This window comes from Melospiza georgiana, chromosome 4 (assembly GCF_028018845.1).
Source record: "Melospiza georgiana isolate bMelGeo1 chromosome 4, bMelGeo1.pri, whole genome shotgun sequence".
NCBI lineage: Eukaryota > Metazoa > Chordata > Aves > Passeriformes > Passerellidae > Melospiza > Melospiza georgiana.
In genome coordinates, this window is record NC_080433.1 from 69208625 (window position 1) to 69231958 (window position 23334).

At 38.0% G+C, this 23334-nt stretch overlaps 1 protein-coding gene across 12 annotated transcripts in view; it reads right to left on the reverse strand.

The window, feature by feature from the left end:
- MAGI2 (membrane associated guanylate kinase, WW and PDZ domain containing 2) overlaps nucleotides 1-23334 on the reverse strand; it is a 701395-nt gene that overhangs the window by 156514 nt on the left and 521547 nt on the right. For all 12 annotated transcript variants that reach the window (XM_058021985.1, XM_058021981.1, XM_058021983.1 and 9 more), the window contains one exon: nucleotides 2782-2839. In XM_058021985.1, the coding sequence (XP_057877968.1) occupies nucleotides 2782-2839 (58 nt within the window). The remainder of the gene's footprint in view (nucleotides 1-2781; nucleotides 2840-23334) is intronic.

A 23334-nucleotide genomic window follows, 5' to 3' on the forward strand; every position in this document is an offset into this window, starting at 1 on the left:
ATGACTACTTTCTCTCCATAGTTCTGCACAGCTCAGTGCCGTCAGCTCTTAGTTTACAAATTAAGACCAGATTGCCTGAAAGCTAACAAACATATAGCAAACATTTCTCATTTATGTCCAATGTTTACACATTACAAATGAGCCCTGGACCTGCATAAAAAAGCAAATGAAATTTATAATATTCTCTCACACCTACATTAATGCATGATTAAGAGAGGTAGTTATACTGGAGACTTTTTTTTAACAGAATTTGCAAATACATTGTGATTTGTTTCTAGTAACTCGACTAGCAGGAGGTTTAAGTTTCTTTGTTTTGGTTTGTTTTCTTTTTCAGCTTTTTCTCTGGTCTCAAAATATTTAATCTGAACATGGCTGCTCCTTGTAAGGTGGAAGGGAGTCTGTCTGCCTCAATGCTCAAACATACAATCTTCCCATGGGATACAGGCAACTCAGTGAGCAGAGTACAAACCCTTCTTTTATGAGGATTTTGTAGGCCTGCATGTAAACTTGGACTGGCCCTAAATATGTGGAAGTTTGTAATCTTGCTTCTCATCATTTACCTACTTCTATGACAAAATTAAGAGAGTTTATTGTTATCTGATTTTATCTAGTTAAAAATGAACTCATCTTTGAGTACTGGTAATAAAAAAGCTGTGACTGTTATATATTGTAGCAGGAAAAATGGAAAACAATCTTTGTTTCAAACTTATTGAGCTCAGACAGCAAATTAAACTACAGCTACATTTTACTGACTATAAAACTCCATGTGAATTTAGCAGGGCTGCAATTTTAATGCCACACCATGAGCATCCATTCCACTTCTAAAAACCTCATAGACCGCAGTAGGTTTGATGTATCTGTCCACAAATCTTCTCTGTGGTAGTATTAATAAATTTGGCACTAACAGCCTTAAAATATGTAATTGCACAATAACATCTGGGCCTGGTGCCTTGCATCTGTTTACCTGTGGTTGGACATGAAATGCAGATAAATACTTGTTCCTTTTCTGATTCTGCAGTGCAGTGTGAGCCTTGCTGGTGCCAAAATGCCTCAGGCTACACCAGCAGCCAAGGGAGTCTCAGTAAGAGATTACTGCTCAGAAATTGCACACCACCTGTTACACCCCAAAATACACTAAAAACCACTGGGGCAGAAGCTTTACTTACATCCAGCAGCTGCATAATTGCACGTGCAGAAATCTTTGGCAGGGGTTAAGTACAAAATGATATGAGAACTGCAGCCCCTACCTACCTGGGGGCATCATAAAAGAACTCAGGCATCACAAGGGGGAGTAATTTAATGGTGTTATGTAGGGACTTCAAAATTTATCCTTTTGCTTCAATCTGGACTGATTGAGGCGACTTGAGCTGAGCAGCAAAGTAGATGGAGCTGCTGCCTCTCTCACCTGAGGGCAGTAAGCAAGCTGGGGACAAAGAAGGAGAGCAGGTGCTCTGGCATTTGGAGAATGGGACAGAAGGAGTTAGCAGAGCAGTGAACAAACACCATTTTCTGTTGATTGTTTGCTTTGTAGAAGGCTGGGGATGCAGGGGCATTCACAAGCTGCTGCTGTGACAGCACGTAAGAAAGGGGCATCCTACATCTTCTAGACCTCCAGGAATCAGATGATTTTTTGATCTCCCTGCACATCTGGACCCTTGCATAAGAGCAGCATATCTTGAAGCCTGGAAAAACTGCATCCCCAATACATGTCCAGGGCAATCCTGGAGTCAGTGTGCTGGCATGGATTCAAGAGACCAAGGGAAAAACATGAAACACAAAGGAAATTTTCTATTTTCTGTGAAACAAGTAGATAAATATACTGCTCAACTAGATAAATATACGGCTTGAGTGTCAAGATTTGAAATTGAAATTTTAGGTCAGGGGCAATATTCCCTAAATGTCTCTCTTGTTTAATAAAAGGCACTAATGGACAGATTTTTCTCAACCTTTCAAGTGCAATCTGCACAGTGACAGGAGTGGTTTTCTGTCTCCTCTCTTGCATACTGTCTGTAGAGAGCAGAGTGAAAATAGACCCCTCCCAAACAGGTATCACAATCTGCATCTAGATTCATTTTTCACAAGTCTCATTCACTATGTTAAGTTAAAAAGAAGAGGAAATAATCTCTCCATTTTACTTATTTTATGTACAAACTGTCCAGATTCTACCATTACTTCAAACAAAGCATTTTTTTGGCCTTTGCACAGAGGAAGAAACTTTTTTCTTGTTTCATTACTAAAACAGAATCTGAAGAAAATGAAATCAAGGATTGTGCTATGAAAATAGAATTTATATTGTTTTCAGCTGCACTTTAAAATACAAAATAAAACATAAAATTTTATATACAGCTTATAAAAAACTTGACTGCTGGTACACCAGTATTAACACCTGATTTGCAGCAAGTGAATACTCAGATTTTAACTGAACTAAAATGAATATGCTTTGCTCTATTCATTGATTAACAAGATTATACCTTGCTGGATATCCAAACCTTAGATAGAAAATGCAATGTCTCTTTAATGGATATGTTCTTTGTACAAGTGTCACCTGGAATGGTACCATGAAACCAGACCCTGGATAGAGAGGGTGACTGAATGCCTGAGTCACTGATTTTGGACATTTTGAATGTATCTGGATATATTAACTGCCTATATCAATGAGAATTCCTGGTATATCCTTAGTTTAACAAGTAATTGTACCCATTCCTTGCCAGACTGAGCAATGCAGAGGATACCAGTATTAGGTCATGACATATTAATAGCAACTTAATATTAGGAACTTACTCAACATAATAAGTGCCATAAATGGGATCATCAATTTTCTCCCAGCCATATGGAAGCTCTGAAAAACAAAGAGTTAATCCCTCTCAGTATATACAGTACAGAACGCAAAGATTTCTAAAAACAAAATTGTGGATCTTTGCTGGGTGTTGAGGGAAATAATAGTGAAATTAGATACAGTGACTAAAGCAAAGCCAAATCATGAACACACCCCATGGCAGCCACAAGTAGTAGTAACTTGGAAATTTGCATGTAAAACCAACTCTTAGTTTATAGAGCAACACATTTTGGTTGAACTTCTTTATTGTTCCAACAGTTGTACCAGCCAACAACTGTAGCACATCTTGTGTGACATCACTGACAGAGGAAGTGAGGGCATTCTTTTTTCATTAACAAAACACACACACAAAAAAAGCTTTCTGAGCTTTTTTTCTTGGGAATCCTGGAAAAGTTGGTCTAGAAGAAATGAAAGGAGTTTGTATCCTGCCATATAAGAACAGTTAGTATACTGAAATGTTTGCATAACTCTTCTTACTGGGATAGCAATTCCACAACCTCCAAAGGCATCCTGTTCCAAAGGTAAGTTATATATCAGGAACACAGGAGCACAGAACAGTACATGAAAGTACAAACCAAAATAAGATATTGTAGCATCCTCTGGACATAAAGCTGACTACCTTTTTCAGAAACAGAGATCCCTAAAAGATTCTGGTCTTAAAAATGAAACTGTTGCAAATATTAATTCAACAATCTTGAAAATCAATCTGCATTCGTTAATAACCAAACTGCCACATATATATTAATGTACATAGATACTTATTTTATTATCACTAACACTGAATGCTTAAAAAAATATTATACTGCCAACAGAATTTCATCTTGTGTTTAAAAGGCACCAGACAGAGGAAACAAGTATTTCAGTTGACATAAACAGAGTAGAAACCTTGGTACTAAGTGATGACATGGATGGAGGACACTCACAGAGGGATGGGTATTCCCATTATGCACAGGTATTGATTTCTGTGCAGTTAAAGACTATGACACAATGTATGGGGAGTGGTGCTGAGATTCTAAAAGGAAATTTGACTCTGGAATTCCTTATCTCAGATTTTTTTTTCTTTTTAAATTCCTATTTTAAATTAACGTTTTGGAGACGATGAGTACTGAACTAGACAGAATAGAACTGACGTAGATCACATTGAACAGTAATTACACTGGTCATAAAAAAGTACTCCTGGAGGACTTGGGCTTTTTTTATTTTTTCACCGACAGTATGAATAGACAATTATTAACTTGCTCAAAGGGGCAAATAGGAAAGTAAAGCCTGAGTGACAAAAGGGAGGCTAAAGGGTTAAAAGGCCACGTTAACCTCTGCTTGTTACTTCTCCTTTAAATGCATCTGTAGTAGCTGATCCTTCCTTGAATGAACCTGTTTAGACTGCCAGGATCTTCATGTCACATTGTCCCCAGGGGATGTTCCTGCTCAGCCCATTCCAATCCTGCAGTGAAGGATACAATCCTCTGCAGGCAGATGAAGAAACTCCACATTACCTATTTTTTTCTAACAGAAGGCCTAATGTTGATATTCAATTTTCCCTATTATTCTTAGAGTATTGTTAGCTTTGAAATCTTCCAAAGTCACATTCTGAACTACTTTTGTCAGGGTTATTTTGTTACTGTCTTTTCATAGGAATTAAGGCAGCATAAGGTATTCCAGCTGGTTTCAGAATTACAGAATGGTTGATGTTGGAAGGGAACTTTGGAGATTGTCTAGCCCAACCCCTCTGCTCAAGGCAGGGTCAGCCAGATCAGATTGTTCAGGACCATCTTCAGTCAGCACTTAAATATGTCCAAGGATGGAGACTCTGCAACCTTTCTGGGTAACTCAGCCTGTGCCCTTTTGCCTCCTGCCCTGTCCCCACTGCAGAGAGCCTGGTTCTGCCCTCGCACCTCCCTTCATGTGTTCATCTAGATTGATAACATCTCCCTTGAACCTTCATTTCTTCAGGCTAAACCATCCCAGGTTCAGGTGCCAGGTCTCTCATCCTTTCCTCCTAGGAGGGATGCTCCATCCCTTAATCATCCTAGTGGCCATTCACTGGACTCTCTTCCTGCCCTGTACTGGGAGCCCTGGAGGCAGCACTCCAGCTGTGCCTCACCTGTGCTGAGCAGAGGGGCAGGAGCATTTCCTTGATGTGCTGATGATGCTCTGCCAGGGGCAGCCCAGGAGGCTGCTGACCTCTGTATTGCAGGGACACATCACTGGCATGTCGAGGCTCTAAGCATTAGAAAGCTCAGTTGATGCTCTTCCCAGACCTTCTCAGAACTCGAGTGAAATGAGGTGAATCACCCTACAACAGCTCTCACAAAATCCTGTGTATCTTGGGACAAGACTGTGTAGTGTAATCCATAAATATTCAAAAAGAAATCAGCTGATGCACAAATCCTGTACTGTCCCTGCAGAAAGTTTCATTGCCAACTCATGCATGATAAGCAAGGCAAAAATCTGCTGTGAAAAATGATGCCCTTACCAAACACTGTGATACAGGATGAATATAAAATATTAGCTTAAGTACTATCAGTACATTTTATTTTCATGTAACCTTGCACAGTTTTCTTCTGCTAATTAACTTCATGTTCCTTTCATATCTGTCCATCTAAAATTATATTTCTTCAAAGAAAACTCAGACAGGTACCAGTAAGACCTGCACATAAAAGTACACACAAACACACACACCTCCCCATAGACATACACACACAGGTGTGCACAGGCTCCCCTTCCAAAGTCCATTAGTAAATGCATTTTTTCAGAGTATGAAATAAATAAATAAACAAGCAGATATTTTTTCCAATTTTGAAAGTGGGCATTTTTATGTAAGTATATACACGACAAGTATATAGATGCAGATAACATATTTAGTTTTACATATTGATAAAAATCTGAAATAATTGAGGATTCACTTTTAACCTATTGGCCTATTTTTTTCCTAAAATAACACCTAATTGTACTTATGAACTGGCACAACTACTGAGAAGGGGAAAGAAAAAATCCATTTACGGTGTGTAAAAATCTGTATAAATTTTATGTATTTGACATACTAAGGAGAATCCACTTTTGAATGCATGGCTTGAATGACTGATTATTTAACATCACAAGATATCCATGGGTTCAGAAGAAAGACAAACAAGATTACCTTTGTGTGCCATAATACACTCCATGTAAGGTTATGCTCTGATTTTACTATTCCATTTAAGATTTGGTCTATAAGCTATGTTTAATTAAAATTCTGTGTTGACCAGTAAAACAGAATTGCTAGAGCACAAACCTCAGGCCCCTGCCTGTTGGGAATGACAGATAAGATTAGTGGAGTGTAGTTTACTACAGAGCTTCTCTAAGAAGAATCTTCTGCTACATTAGCTTTCAGGAGCACTGTGATTATTTTTCATTAGATTAAATTGTGGCATCTATTCCATTTTTCACTCTTGAAATGAAAGATTAAAGGACAGAAATACTTTACTGCTTTATAAAACAGGAAGCTTAGCATTTGCCAGATTAGGGGTGAGGGCACTACAGTTTCTCCTTTTGATTTCACTGTACCCAGGGATGATCATTAGGGATGAAAGTGTACATTAAATATTTGTAAAAGAGAATTGTTGTACAAGACTAGTGAAGGAGATTGCTAATGGATGTGAATAGGGAAAGGAGCTATATCTTTCAGCTAATATTCGTTTGGTAGCATCAGCATGCTCATTTGTGTGCAATTTTTGTAAGCACTGGTTCATGGATACTGTGCACAGACATCTTCATCTTTAGGAACTCAACACTTCTACCACTCTTGTCCTCCAAGTCTGTAGACTGCTGAAGGCTTTCTCTCTAGAGAAAGAAAAAAAATTTAAAAAATACCTTTCATTTTTAAATCTTAAATATCTAATATCCTCCTATCATCCAGTGCAAGGCCTGTTCAGGAATGTTTATAAAATCACCTTTTAAAAATCAGTAATAGTTTGTGCAGTGGTTGGCAATGCTGACACCATGAGTGGATGTAAGGGTGCTAGATAGTCTCTATGATATATTTATATCCTCCAGTTTTTGCAATGCATGCTTTATTCCTTACAAGACAAGCAGCATCTAACCAATACCAGTCATCCAAAACAACCTTTGCTCAGTAACCATCTGGGTGAGCTTTTAATTCAGAATTGCCTTTCTAAAAGTTAAATGCCGAGTGGTAATGAAAGTCAGAAGAAAAGAAAGCAAGAAAGCAAGAAAAAAAAGTAAAGAAATAAAAGAAAGAAAGGAAAAATGAGAAAGAAGGAAAAAAGAAAAGACTAATATGCATTTGAGCAGGTTGCTTTAATAATAAATTGTAGTGCCTTCTCATCACAGACTGCTTATGCTAATGGTGCAGATGCTCTTATTCTGCCTTCTGAAAGCTGTTGCATTTCAGAATGGTTTTTAATGGTGCCACTTAACATTCTCTAGGGATGGAGGAAAGAGTACATTCTGGATCTCAGTGTGCCAAGATGAAAAAGCACACCACCAAGCCCGGAGATTAATTTTTCTGAAGTTTATCATTCACTGAGTTTAAGAGAGTGATAAAACTTCTCAAGGTTTCAGAACAACAGACAGCACTGTGTCACTACCCACCCCACTGACATGCTGGAAAGGAAGATGAGAGCGTATTTCCTGTTTCGGCCGCAAATCAAAATATTTGTTTAGTTCAAAGGAGCATAGCATGAGAGAGAAAAAAATAATATAATGCCTGCTTTTATTGAAAATACTGTCAATGAGCATGTGGAAACTGGGGAGGTCAACAAAAGTTTGGTTCACCTGCCTTGTTCACCCAGGCACAGGCCAGGAATTGTTTTCTAACCTATATAGGAGATTTTTCAGGAAAAAAATACTGTATCTTCCCACTCAAAAGCCTGTGATTTTTTCATCTCTTGCTTTCTCTCTTTTCTTTCTCCCTGTTTCAAATTCAGTTTTGCCTTTTCAAGTCAGTTACCTACTGGAAAGGGTATCAAAAGAATTGGATTACAAGTTAAAAGCAGTGCAGCCCCACAGTCCAATGCAGTGTCACAGTCCTCCAGTTCCTCTAAGAGATACAGTCCTTGCAAATATTTATCTCTACGTCTAAACCGGTGTTCCTCACCGCATAACTTACACAAAAAAACATGGCTTGCAATAGCCCAAGGCACAGCACACAGGTTCCCAGGGGGTGGATGCTGCTCCAGGCATGCTGTGCTGCTCCCTCAGGAGCTCAGGGTTGGAGATACTTGCTTTGGATGCTTTTGTTTGTGCAAGTCCACATTGTCCAGGTGACACATGAAACACATTGTGGCTGTGCTGCTGCTCCTGAAACCTCTGACACAGGCTGTCATGAGGAGAGAGAGGATAACACTACCCAGTGAAAATTAGGACTCAACCTATTACCCCCATACCTATGTGAATTTTTCTAGGTCACCTCTCTGCATTCCATCTGGAGCTCAAAAATTGAACCAGATCAACAGGTACGTGCTACGGCAACACTGAGTGGGTGGGGAGATAAAAAAAATTGGATAAAAATGGAACTTGAATTGTTCACTCTCTCAGTGAAAATAACAACAAAGGTAGGACTGACAATTCCACCTCCACAAAAAACCCCCAAATTGACTATTCCTTTCATGGAAGATCTGTAAAACCTAGTGAATGTACCACCTCCAAGTCAAGCCATGAAAGTTCAATTTCAGTGAAACTTGTGTCCTCCAACTGCCATTCTCATAACAGCAAATTTCACGGAATCGTGACTGTTTATGTTCTGTCTGCAATGAAAAACATTTATGTGCAATTCATTCTCACAAATAAAATGTCATTATGCAAAATTTCTCCTCATAGAATGGAAATAAATGTGTAAGTAATACATCTGATAAATGCATCTTCTTCCTTCTGTGCAGCTTATTGTGATATGCTGCATCCTTAATTATGTAGAACATAGATTACTTAATATTATTATAAATTCAATATTATTTTTTCCCAGCATTGTTACCAAGTGAAATACTGGCAGCAGTTGGGATATTTTTTAACATTAGGTATACTTTATTCCTCTGACATGGAGAACTGTGCAGTGCTAATTAAGATTTGCATTAATTCAGTGACAAAGTGTTAACTGAATTAATGGTATTTTTATTTTGTTTTTTATTTTGCTATTGGTTTTTTTTGTTTGCTTGCTTGTTTTTTTTTTTTTTTGTTTTTTTTAATCTATAAAAGGCTTGTTAGCTTTTCAGTCAAATAAAAATTAAAACCCCCAATCAAGTAGAAATAAATAAGGGGGAAATAACTCAGATGTTGTGAACTCTGATAGATTACTGTAGGCAGTGCCTGAGATGGTTTCCTTAATAAAGGTTTAATAAGGAACTCAGTGCTCAAGAGGTAAGTGGGCAATAAGATGTTTAAAAGTGCTTTCCATGGGCCTTTTCAAGAGAAAACCAAGAGTTTCTGTTCCAAGATTTCAAACAAAATGCAAAATCGTGATTTCCATGTATTTATAAAGAACAGATTTAAGGAAAGCAGAAGTATTGGAAAAAGATTTTTAAAACATTACAATTTTTTTCATCAAATCTTGTTATCCTTTTATCTTGTTCTTGTCCTTACTCCTGCATTAGTTGTGCCATGTGCCTGGTTCATATTACAGAACTTCTGTGGAAAGAGAAGCTTAAACCAGCTCCCTGGCTGATCTCAAGGTTCCCACTAAAGTGACCACCTTGTTGCTGGGGAGACAGAGATATCTCACATTTTAGCTACAAGTTCTTGCTCAGAAGGCTGGATAAGAATGTACCCAGGCTTCCTTAGAATACTAAAACAGCAGAGTGTGCCTTAACTTCCAAGAGGAGCATGGTAAAATTTCTGCGTTGAATTACACATCATCTCATTTTAAATATAACAAAGGGTACACATAAGCAGAGTCACTGCAACACCCTCACAGCTCAGAGCTCTAAACTAGCTGACATGGGCACTGCTAGGAGTGAAGTCCCTTCAGGATGAAGGACATTTCCGTAGATGCTGACTTGCCAGAGGAGCCTGACCTGTGCCCTGTTGGGCTCCATGCCCACAAGCCCAGGTGGCCCTTCCAGCTGGTTCAAGGTTGTGAGAAACAGCTGCTCACCTTGAAAACCTAAAAAGGTTTATTAAACCTTGACAAAAATACAACAAAAGGACTAAATAAGAAAAAATTCACAGCACTGGGAACTGCTCTCATAGACACTACATAACCAGTTCATCTTCAAGATGGATACTCAGTCTTTTATACCCTTGGGGGGGTTGCATCAGCCAGCCCTGGCCCCTCCCAAAGTCTGTCAGTCAGCTCTTCTTTGCCATTCATCAATGGAGAGACTGCTTTCTTGTAACTGGATTGGAGGCCAGGTGTTGCCATGCCTCACCCCTGAGCACCCCCAAGCTTTTCCATTCCCACCTGCCCCATGCCAGGGACGCCTGTGCAGCTTTTTTGTACCTGTTCTAGACAACCCCGGGTGTCTGATGGCAACAATACAGGGGAGAAAGGGAACTGTGGGGAGAGCAGAGGACATCTAAACTACAACAACATAACTATACATCACTAAAGCTTTTCTTAATATTCACACAATAGTTATCCCTTAATTGTGAGAGCCAATAGTCTCATTACCCATGTACAACAAGGTTCATCCTGGCCATGTTAAAGGCCAGGCTGAATGGGGCTTGGGCCAACCTGGTCTAGAGCAAGGCACCCCTGTAGCAGGGGGGCTGTAATGAGATGATCTGGCACTGGCCCTCTCATTTTCCCTGCAGAACAGGAGCCCTGAGCACATCACCTGCACATTGCATCATCAGTTTGTATTCCTGAAGTTCAGCAGATTTGCTTCATGCCACGTAGAGCTGCAACGTGGAAGATTCTGCCTTTGAAACTGATTTTATTAACACAGCTGTTTTGTGCTATATTCTTTAAACTTTGAAAAAAAACAGACCGAAAAGAAACACTCTGTTTGATCTTTTGGATGTTCAAATCTTTCAGTGCTTGTATCTCATTACTGACTGTATCAATTCAGCCTTGTTGCAAACCAATGTTTTTTATCTAACAAATGAATGATGTCATGAAGTTAGGCTTTTCTTCTATTTGCTTTCCAGTCTCTTACTTTATTTATATTAATTGTTTTTTGTTATATGTTTAACTGCATATCCTGTGAATTTGTGGAGTTTCTGAATTTGCTGTCATTAAAAAACCTTAACCCTCAAATTTGGCTACTAACCTGAAAAGATCCATATAAAAAAGTATGTAGCTACTAAAAGAACAGGCCAAATTTTATGGGAGGCTGCCAGGTATTTTGTCTCTCAAATTCAACAATTTTAGTTATCTCTTCACCTCTTAACCACTAGTATTACAAATTAAAATATTTATTATTCTGTGATAAACCCAAATGACACATTTCAGTGCCATTTTCGATGCCTTTATTAAGGGGAAAACAGAAATACTCTCAGCCTTTTCTCACAGGCTAAGTGCCCGTGCCCTTGCCTGTCTTGGTTGCCCTCTGTTGAACTCCTGTGTATCATGGGGCCCAAACCTGGGTTCAGTATTACAGATGCAATCTAACGAGTCAGTTCCCAGCCTGTTGCAAGATTTTGTTTCTGCCCAAGTGTAGAACTCTTCATGTGTCCTCGCTGAAATTCACAGGGGGCCAGTCCAGCAGCCTGGCCAGGCCCCAGTGCAGCCGTGCCCATGATGGGTCCCCATGGGATCACCTGCAAAGCTGACTTTGTTGCCTCCTTCAAAATGTACCCAGACTCCTCATCAGCCAGATGCTCAGGAGAGCTCCATACAGCCATGCTGCTCCTGTGCATGGAGGAAGCCACTTTTCCCTCATCTTCTCTGACCCTCTTTCCTAGTCAAACGTTATTTTGCCTTGTTTCTAAAAGATTTTTAAAATAACAACACTGAACGTTAATAAAAATTTCAATCAATATTAAAAAACATTTGTTTCATGACTGCCTTTTTCTCACTGGGCCTTGGGAATCTCAAGTCAATGTTTCAAAATAAATCACATAGAATAATGCTGTCTGGTTTTCTGGTGGCTTTTTCTGCCTTGTTATTACAACAAATGGCAATTACTTGATTTTATTTGACAGGCCAGTGATGGAAATGGATAGATGTATTATAAAAGGAGACAGAAAAATATAGCATCTGTAGTGATAATGTAAAAAAAAAAAACAAAAAAAACCCAAGTACTACTTTGAATGCTTACAATGAACTGATTATCTGTGGGTGGTCTACAAATAGAAAGCTATCCTGCCCAGACTGTAAAGTTTCAAAGGCACATTACTTATTTGAGATGAGCTGCAACTGCCTCAGAATCACCAGATGACCTTGGATGGAAATCTGAGAGCAGGTTAAATAAACTAGAGCTGTGATCCAGTACAAGGCATCCTACATTTCTGTGTTTTATAAAGTGGCCAGTGAAGTTCTATACATTCAGTTTGCAGAATCCTCCTCAAGGTACTTTCTATATGATCTGTTTCCATGACTACCATGCTTTTTAATAACATGTTTTTACAGTTCTGAACTTGGCTGCATATACATAATGCAGATACAGTAGTTGCTTAAATAGTATTTGATGAAATAGATAAATCAATACAATTGATGAGAGAGATTACATTGCACTGGGGAAAATTCATGTTAACACTGCACCTGCTGAAGCAGCAATTCTTCATTTATACTACTGAAATAAGATTAGAGGTTGGTTTTTTTCTTCTCAGTGGCTTCACTGCCTTGCTGAAGGTGAGAAGTTTAAAAGCCCATTTTTTATTACTTTTTGCTTTGCTGTACAATCAATAAAAATCTGCTTTGGTTGCATGGAATTGCTTTCTGAAACCTCTTGTTAAACTTATTCATTGTTATGCATTAGTGATATTTATGGGGACACCCACTCCATACTTTAAACATTTTGTTAAAAAAATCCCTTGGCATTTGAGTGACAAGAAAATATATATGAATTCACAAGCTTATTTTTCTTTATTTGAATTGTAATGCCATCTGCCAAAACTCACTCTCAGTATGGTTCTGTGACAGCATCAGGAAGGATCTTTGCATGAGAAACAGGTGTGTGGTCCTTTGTTAATGTACCAGACACAATGTGCTTGCATTCATAAGGGCACTTTGCAATTTCAGTGTTGAATTAATACATCTATTTGTGTCAATGACAAACTAATCAGGTTTCTAAGTCACTTTGCCTTCAACAGATAATAATATGAGATAATAATACAATAAAGATCTACCCATGCCTTCTTCATGTTTCAATATTCATTAATATTGGCATATCCTAACATGGAAGAAAAGATATAGGAAGAAAGAAAAATAAAATGAAGGCAAAGGGAATGCAAAATATGTATGTAGTCACTTTTTCTGACATTTCAGCACATAAAAAATAAAAATCATTACTATGAAAGAAGATGAAAGAACTACTTTGCCTTCCTTTTATTTTTCTCTCTTCCTTCTTGGTATAAAACCTCCCTAAGAGTGAATAGAGTAGCAACTTAAACACTAGAGAGGGGACTGAGAGGATCCTGTGTTAGTGGGATGGAGATGGAAATGGGACAGAGAGATGGAAAAAACAGTTATTGGAAGAAGAAAGTGTCTGCTCACTTTTTTCATGCATTGCATCACTAGACTGTTTGCATGTCAGGGGACTTTCAGGCTACTCAGTCATGGCTGCCTTTATCATAAACATCAGCCCAGAGAGATTGGGCATCTGACTTTCATGATACTGATACATGCAAATTTGGAATCAGCAACTGATCTACTTAATTCCAACAGAAAGTAACCTTTTCCTCAGTGTATACCCTTGCATGGTTATTATATAAATTGGTTATTTAAATTAAATTAATTAATTTTAATCACATTTGTGCTTAATGGTTGAAGTTTCCAATTTGAAGCTATACCAACTCAGTGGCAGAATAAACAAATTTAAATTTGATTTCCTCATTTTCTGTCAGTCTTTTAATTTCTGCTCTTTACTGTACTCCAGTCCCTTCAGCTTCTTAAATATCAAGGTCACTACAAGTTCTTTAAATAAAAGAGACTTCCAGACTGCTTCTGCCACAACTATCCCAGAAGCTGTTACAAAGTTACTACAGAATATAGGAACACAAAACACAAACATTAAAAAAATAGTTATTTTTTGCCTTTCCAATTCTTCTGTAAACCAGCCTAGAAGTAATCAAATAAAGGCATACAAAGACATATCTTTTACAGACTAACGTAGTGGACACTTGATTTAAATTTTTTGAGGGTTTCTCCCTATGGCCCAGGAGAAAACTTCAGAGAGATTAGGCTGGGTCCCCTCAATGTCAACACATTCAGAAAGCCCAGTAAGAAAGGCAGCAGCATGATCTTACTGACTACAGCCTCAGTTATTTACAAAAATACATGGATTAGGGCCCAAAAGATAATATAAAAACTGCTGTTCAACCAAGGCTGTCCCTAAAGCACTAGAAAAGAGTCTGAGTACATCAGACAAATAAACTGCAGAAACTGCAAGCAGAAGAAATGATAAGATTGATTTTGTTGTCATTGTCTGTAACAATGAATAGCTGTATAATAACCAGGGAAGAGCAAATAAGTACAGGACAGATCAACTTTTTGTGTCTGATTATGTTTCTTTTCAGTCATTAGCAGTCTTCATGAAACTTAATAAACTGTACTGAACATCTGCAGACAGAACTCAGAGGATGAAAATTTATTGAGACTTTTATATTGGACAGGTGTAGAGACTATTGCCTTAAAGGCAAGCAGAGTTGGAAGGGATTTTACACCTCTCTTGACAGACACTCTAGTGATACATAAAGTAATGGTGAAATTATCAGCCATAGCTTTCACATGAAGGAGAATGGGAAAAAATTAAGTTTCTTTGTAATTTATGATATAATCTACTGGGTGTACTTTCCAAGAGCTGGTTATGTTTTTCCTTAGCAACCTTTAATTATTTTGAGCAAAATGTTGTATACCTACTGAATATGTGTGCTCAGTTCCTAAGTTTGCCTTTTGGGCTGAGCTGCAGTGAAGACTTCTGGATTTAAATTAGTGATTACTTTCTTCCTCAAACTGTATTTAGGTACTTGCATTTCACAGGCTTGGTAAACATCTGGTTCACTACTCTGTGCTCATAGAAAAGATGATTTCTGTACCATGGAAAAAAAAAATAAGCCTCCAATCCTTTATCAGAAGCCTTAAAATGCAGGGAACTGAATGTTACATGTATTTTAGGTGCATATTTGTCTCTGCTCCACTGACAAAAATAGTTGTGCAAATGCCATGTTTGTAAACTGCTTGGGTTGGAACACTTCTAACACCTGTGGCAATGGCAGGCTCTGCCAGCCTTTTAGTACACAGTGAAATGATAAAAATGTATTAGCTTTCCACTTTTCAGTTGCAGTGCTAATTACACAAGGCAGCTGGTGCTGCAGGAAAATCTCTACTGTTTAACTGTAAAGGAGTTTAAGTGGAAGGAGGGGACCTGGTGCTGCTTCAAACTGTCTCATTTTTGTCTTTAATCTCTTTTTTCCTTTCAGCATTTTAAAATGACTAGATGATGAGAAAGGATTAAGGGACAGGAAGACTGGTGGAAATATTGAGAGAAAGCAATGGTGTGCCTGTGAGGGGAGAAGACACGGCATGATAGCTGGGAAAGTCTTGCTGGGACTGGCCCAGAATTGCTCATTTCCCTCCATATATTATGTCTTTCCTTGAATTGTCAATCTCTTCTCATTTGCCAGTACTATTTCCTCCAGTTTTCCTTTCCTTTTTTTTTTTTTTTTTTTTGTTTCTACTTCTTTTCCCCTTTTATTTTTTGAAATTGTTTGAGTCAGTAATAAGCAGGATAACCTTTGGTCACCTAAAAGTGACAGAAGACAATGGTGTCTCCTGCAAGTTAAAATAAGAACAACTGTTCATACAGTTTGTACCACATAGCCTAAAGAAGAGAGAATGTTTATGTTTACCAATTCTGAGTTTGCAGAAGCTGAGTCTGCATATCTGTACAAAATGTAAAAAAAAAGGGGGGGTGTATAATATGATTTTAGAATCATGTGTTGTTGTTCCTTTAAACACAAAGGCCCCAGTGATACAAATATATAACTCACCAGTGAGTGCTTAACATCCCAAGGATTTAATAAAATTAAAACTTATTTACATGTCAGTCTAAGGTCTCCCTGAGAATATTTGCATTTCCTTGTCTTCTTACAATAAAGGTAATTAATGCCACTCAGTTTTTTTAGGACTACAACCGTAAACAGGATAAATATGGGCTGTATCAGGCCTGTCAGTTTTATTTTACATTCTCCCAAAGAGTTTGATGTTCACAACATTTAAGTGCTATGGGGTGGGATGACCCTGTGGGGTGTCCACAAAAGACACCCTCTTAATCTCCTCCTCAGCTGAACAGGGCAGAGAAAATAAAATAAAGGTTTTCCCCTGTTCCAGCATGGAGTCCTCCAGGGATTCCAGGTGGATCTCTTCTCCCCATGGACCTCCTACCTGCAAAACTGGGGGTCTCCTGAGCAACTGCAACACTGCAAACATCAAGGTCATTCTCATGGCCCTTCTCAACAGGGCAGTTAAAAGCAGCTGGTGTCAGTGTCTCTGAGCTAAACTCTGCCCACTCTTTGATTTGCAGGTCAGGCTTCTGCTGTCAGGACACTTCCAAGGTTCTGAAATAATTTAACAAAGTGAACGGAGACAGCAGCAATTCATAGCAATCAACCAAAGGCATTCCCCTCCATTCCTGATGACAAAATACTGAAATAGCCAATGAAAGTAATGAAAAATACTGGATTAGTATCAAGGTCTCAGAAATCATCAGTTCTCAATTCAGTGTGTTCACACAGCAATACTGGAAGTCTGGAGGCTGTTTTGCCCTAAAAATAGCAGGCAGCAGCACCTTCTTTGCTGTAGCAAAAATAATTCACTGCAACCAGACAACAATTAAACCATTTCACAGATCCAATTATCCTTGAGTGATGGGAGATTCTATTCAGCCCTGGCTCCTGATTCTACTTTGTTCTCTTATGAAAGTTTTCCCAAAGCCTTTTGGGATCTTTCTCCTGACTGCTAATAGCAATAGGTTTATTTCTTTTTATTACAAGAATAAACATTAAAAAACCTTTAAATGACTGGAAATTTTCTGTGTGTCTATTGATGACTATGTTATTTTGTGTAATCACACTTGTCTCTCATGAGGAGGAGCTCTCAATAAAGGCATAAATTGCGATGCAGAGCGCACAACTTTGATACAGATACTTTTAAATTCTTCTACAATTCAAGAATACACAAATAAGCCAAACCCTTCCTTTCATGACACTGTGCAAACCTGAGATAAATCTGGGTAATTTTATAGCAGTGAGAAGGAAGGGATATTTAGCAGGGCAAAAAGACCGAGGAAATAGAGACACGTAATGTGGAAGCTGCTGCAGTAGGAACATTTCTGTGCATGGACACATGAATTTACATCTCCCACTGGCAAGACCTGGTGGGAACCAGACTGTCCCCTGCAGCACAGCAGGCTCCTCTCCCAAAAAACCTGCACCAAAGTCACCACTTGATGGGAAGCAGCAGAGTTTAACCCCTGGTAACTGTCCATTACCCATGTCTTATCTTAAAAACCAGAAACTATTTATGGAGGGTTTTTTCTGTTGTATTACCTAATCTAATGGTCAGAGGGAGATCACTCCTCAAGGGAAATTACTGTTATTGCCTCATACATAGGCCACTTATGTTTTTAATTTTGATAAATTGCTAAACATTTCTGATATTAAGGACAATTAAAGACTGTGACAGTAAAAGGAAAAATATAATAAAGACCAAAGCCAATGACATCAGCACTTGATCTGTGAGAACAAAGTATTGGATTAAAGAAAGGGAAAATTCATTCAGTTACTGAAATATGAATGGTCTTGAGATGCCAAATATGAATACAAAATTCAATTTTTAATCCATCTAAAAGTGTATGTCTGCAGTCTTTGATTTAAACTCATGTCTAATGCCAATCTTATTAAATAGATGAAAAATGTTTGAAAGAAAGAAAAGAGAGCAGAACCAACTGCTTAACTTCTCCTCTTCTCTTCCCTTCCAGAATAATATCTCAATCTCTTCAGGATAGCACACAAAGGTCCTTAATGTGTTCCCTAGATCAGTTTTTGCCTATTCTTTTTTTGTTCCCACATTAATGACTATTTTGGATGACCTTTGTGTTTTCTAGATGTCACTATGGTATTCTCTGAAAAATCCGGTTCAGGATTTTCTCCTGAGAAGCTAAGAAGCTTCAGAAAAGAAATGTAAACAATAATTATCTGATTGCTTAGAATGTCATTTGGAGGTTGCTTACCAACAGGTGCATCTTTGATTGGTTCCATGTGAATTGTTTTTACCCAATGACCAATCCCAGTCCAGCTGTGTCAGACTCTCTGGTCAGTCACAGGTTTTTTTAATTCATTCTTTTCTAGCCTTTTGATGTCTACTTTCTCTTTCTTTAGCATAGTTTTAGTATAGCATTTTTAATATAACATAATATAATGAAATAATAAATCAGCCCTCTGAGAACCTGGAGTCAATTCTCATCTCTCACCTAATCCTGGGGACCCTCACAACACTGCAACATCTAGAGGCCAGAAAATGGGAATTTCTGCTAATGGTTCTACTTCTAGCATTTCACATTCCTTTTTGAAGTGATATAAGCTAATTAAATGAACAGAAATAAAACAAATGTGCATAAGCAGATTTTGAAAATGTTAAAGAGCAATTTTCAGTAAGGATAGTCTCTTTTCTGATGTCCATTCCAAACTATAGAGTAGACTGACAACATCCACAGATTATTTTTCACATTTGCCAAAGAAAATACCTTGTAACTCCATTTGTATTCAGTTGATGCAAGACAAAAAAGATGAAGATATCAAAACCAGACAGTGTGGCCATATGTTTCAGTATAGAAGCAAATTATAGTACACCAACACCCCATCACTGTCATATAAAAAGGCAGCAAAATAAATGTACCCTAAAAAAATCTACTAAAGAATTAAAAGATGGGTAAGATAACAGTTTCAAATTAAATAAACCAATTTAGCCCCCTTTTTCCCTTCAACATTCCTATTCTTTTTTTTTCATTTTTTTCCTATTATTAATATTGTTACAGGTTCTTTCAGTACTTCCTCTCAACTATCATTAGAGATCTTAATGTAATCTTTGACCAGTAGCTTCACATTTATTTTTTTCTTACAATTAAATCTTCAAGGAACTATGGCTTGAATAGCTTAAGAATATTTAAGCTTCTTATATCTGTTATATCAAAAAAATCTCAGCCCACACATTAGTGGTCCTCATAGCATCAAATCATAGTATGATATATGCTGCTCTGTCAATTATTTTTAAACTTGAAATGTGTGACTTGTCTAGTTTTGTGTTTTAATACAAGTCTAGAATTTCTCATCTCAACTCTCTTTTTCCCATCAAAATGTACTTCCCCTTGAAAGAAGTTTAGGGTTCAGGTAGGCTGTGCTTTGCTTTTCTATGGTTATTGCTATATAGTTCTGGGGTGAGGATATCTTTTACCAGGTTCCCCTTCAGCTGAGTTCTGAAGACTTCATGTACACACAGGAATGGAGGTGGAAATATGAAAATAATGGAAAATCCCTGTATTCAAGGCTGTGCTTTCCCAGTATATAGATTACTGGATTCTTCAGTTTCCTTTTTGTCTTCAGAAGATGGAATAATTACCTATGAGATAGTTACATTAAAAACTCCAATGGAATTGCAATCTTCAGGATAGATGAGAAGGGCTTTGAGCAACCTGGTCTGGAGAAAGATGTCCCCATGCATGGAAGGAGGGTTGGACCAGATGATCTTTGAAGGTCCCTTCCAACAAAACCATGCTGTGATATAAAGGATAATGGGTGACATGCAATGTGGACAACTTTTCTCCAGGACAACTTCTCTGCATACAAGCTACTTCTTTTGTTGCTCCTTCCACCCCCTCTTTTCTCTCTACAGCTTCCAACCAGTCACTGTTCAGAGATACTTCCAGATCCTCAGTTCCATTTTTGTTTATCTCCTCACAAATGTGTTCCCTCCTTTCTTAATAATTATTTCTGCAAGCTTCTGCTAATAATTTGTGTTGATTCACCCTGAATTAGTCTTCAAAATGAATCAGAAATCTTAAGTGCTGTGACTTATACAAAATATGTCAAAAAGTGGCTTTTCTCAGGACTGCTGGTTCTTGATGATGGTGTGGGTGGGTTTCTCAGCCCAGCAAGGTGTCATTGCCACTACTTTTTTTGAAGCAGACACAAGTCTAATAATACATTAGTCATTTATATGGCATTCTTCCCCCATAATAATGATCTTAGAGCATCTGAAGGTCTGTGAACTGATTGGTTATGTTTTCTACAGGCTGCCTGGCCAGGAAGGACATGTGGATTAGACCCTCAGGAGAAGAACCAGATTAAACTCTCTACAGAAAGAGAGAAGCAGCCCCACATTTGGAGGCCCTGGTCATCATGGGGTGCTTCACCCAGCCTGAAGGTTCAGGTACAGATTGAAGGTACTTCAGTCTGCTGAAGGGACACCACAGCAGAGGTTCCTGGAGTGCAGCAGGAGCTTTCTCATCCAAGTGAAGACCAAGAGGAGATGTGATCTGCTGGATGTCATACTCACTGGTTGGGGATGGGAAGGTCAAAGCCAGCCTTGGCTGCAGTGACCATGAGTTAGGGGAGTTCAGGGGTCCCCCTCAACATCAAACATTCTGTGATTCCCTCTCTCAGGGCACAAGACACTGGCAGCATCTACAAGATCTGAGGTAGCCTAGATAACTGGATAATTATTTGCCAAAAGCATTAAAAAATAGCTTAAATAACTGCATAGAAACAGGCACAAGGAAGACATTGCAAGTGTACAAAAAAAGTGAAATGTACAGTAGTATATAATGGGTGAAATAAATTTAGCCTCTGTATTTATTCCTGCTTATGTCCATATACAGAGCCTACTCAGCAGGCACACACCTTCTGAAAATGCTTAGATGTTTGCTTTTACTGACTAGATCTTTTAAATCTAAATCCTTTTCATTGAAGTTAATTGAATATTAAAGAAATTTGCTTTCCTGTTTCACAAAAGTATTCCCTTAATCCTTAATAGTACATGCTTTCACATTCCAATCTAAGCTGTAGGACTTTTAATCATATTTACATATCCAAGTAACTCTCTCTCTCACACAGGCAACATTTTATTGACCTATTTCAGTTCAAGCTCATGAAACACAGCTGTTCTGATGCTTGAGAAAAGAGCAGAATGTGAACAAACAACCCCCCCACTCCTCCCCAATTAAGTGTAAAGGTGTAAAATTCAGAAAAGCAAAATGGCTGATTTAAATTCTCTCATCTGAGTTCTCTTCTCAGGTCCAACCAAGCCTTCAGTTTCCTCCTCACTGTGAACTGAGGTGTACTTGCAGGATTTCCACTGAACAAAAGGGACTAAATGTTGTCCCCAGTCTGTAGCATGCAAGCCCTCACTGCAGCCACATTTACACAACTTAGGTCCCAGAAACTGTCTAGCAATAGACTTGGCAGCACAGAGCTGCAAGAAAACTAAATTTATCTTGCTACATCTCATGCAGAATAAGACCTTTAAGAGCTAGTCAGGCATCCCCTCAACGTGTTTGGAAAGCTGATCTTTAATTTCTTTGCTGCATTGGAGTTGTCAAGAGTTTTCTTAGATAATAAGTTATTCTGGGCTGACATCAGCTAATATCCACTTGTTTGGTAACTCAAAAAAAGGCTCTCTTTTATACTATGTGACAGTAAATATTAATAATCATAAAGTTATAGTACCAACAGGTCAAGCAGTGGCAAAACACAGTGTTTTCAGAGTAACTGAAAATTATTCTGTAAAACTTCTAAACAAACACAATAAAGACACACAGGACTGTTGAAAAAGTTTGTGGCTGTGATATATGATGAAATTTTTAAATTCATGATAAACAGCATATTAGAAAAGAATTCTATATTCTTAGCAGGCTGAGATGGAAGCAGATGGAGAAATTGATAAAATGGGATAGATGGCATTTCAGCTTCTGAGCCATACTGTTGAGCATTTTTGCTTTTCTGAGATTTCCAGGATATGCAGATATGTTTCCATTCAATTAAGCCTGAATTTGCCTCCAGTTACAACTCAGCATTTATTGAATTGCAAGGATCCTTATATTCAAGAGTTCATGTGCTGACTTCAGGTAAATCATGATTCTCAGCAGCATCATCCTCACCACTGAGGTATTTTATGTTTGTTCTTTAAATTACTTGCTCAAGGCAATACTTGCTTTCCCAATACGTAGCTGAATAACTTATTCTCCAACAGCTTAGCAGAATCTTTACCATATGAAATGCCAAATCTGGTTTCTGTGCTCAGCTTTCTTTTTTCACAAGACTACTCATATGTGCTTACCCTACTCCAAAATATCCACAAAGTACAATAACATTATGTTAAGAAGCATTTAGATATGAGAGTTTAAACGGTGCTTTTGATTCATGATATTTAAACCAAGAGATTAGCTGATTAAATCTGACAAAATAATGGCACCTGCTTCTGAATGTGGAGCTGTTATTACTGGTGGCATAGTTAAATTTGCTTTGAGATTGGTAGCTGCAGCTTGTACTGAATCCCTTGGACCTGGGCCAGCACACATTAAAGTCAATAGAAAGGAGATTTGCTTGCACTGAAATCAATCAGAAGTGAACTCGTGACATTTAGAGCTAGCAGAATTGTATGTATTGTCTGCTTAGTTTCCTAGATGCATGCTTGTTTTGCCTGCAGAAGCAATGGTTGTCATAAGAACTTCTGGGCTGCAGAAATAGGGATATTTTCAAAGGCACAATGTCAAGTCCTTTGCTCCTAAGGAAATTATCTTTAATAATGCCCCTTAATAACATGTTTTGCTCATGCAGGGGGGTAGAAATACTCAAAGGAAAAGATGGAAGATTATATTTCACAGGAAAAGCATTAGCTTTATAATGTCTTTTCTACACAATATACCAATGTTTTAAAATATCAAATAAAATAGGCAAATGATATTATGCTCATTTTGGCAAATGGAGATGCTGAAACACACACAAAAAAGATGCAATTTCTCATGGTCACACATTAAATCCCTGGCAGTGCATGGGACAGAGTCCAGGACTGCTGATTGTCTGTGAACCACTACACTACACTGCTCTCAGCATGATTTAAAGAGCCACCTTCATTCTCAGAAGACAGCTTTGTAAAATATAATTTTGCAAAAGATTCTCAGCTGGATTTCACATGCAGTAGTTCTAAGTCCAATTTTTTCCACTCATGCTATTTCCCAGATTTTTGATTTCACAATATGTTTTGGGATTAGCTTCTGAGAGCCTTGAACTTCAGCCAAACGTGGATTATGGATCAGATAATGCTAATTACAATTAATAACATGGGCAATAGTATTGTAAATTGAGAAATTAACACAGAATTAATTTAGTCATTGAAAGTTGGAGTGATGCTACAA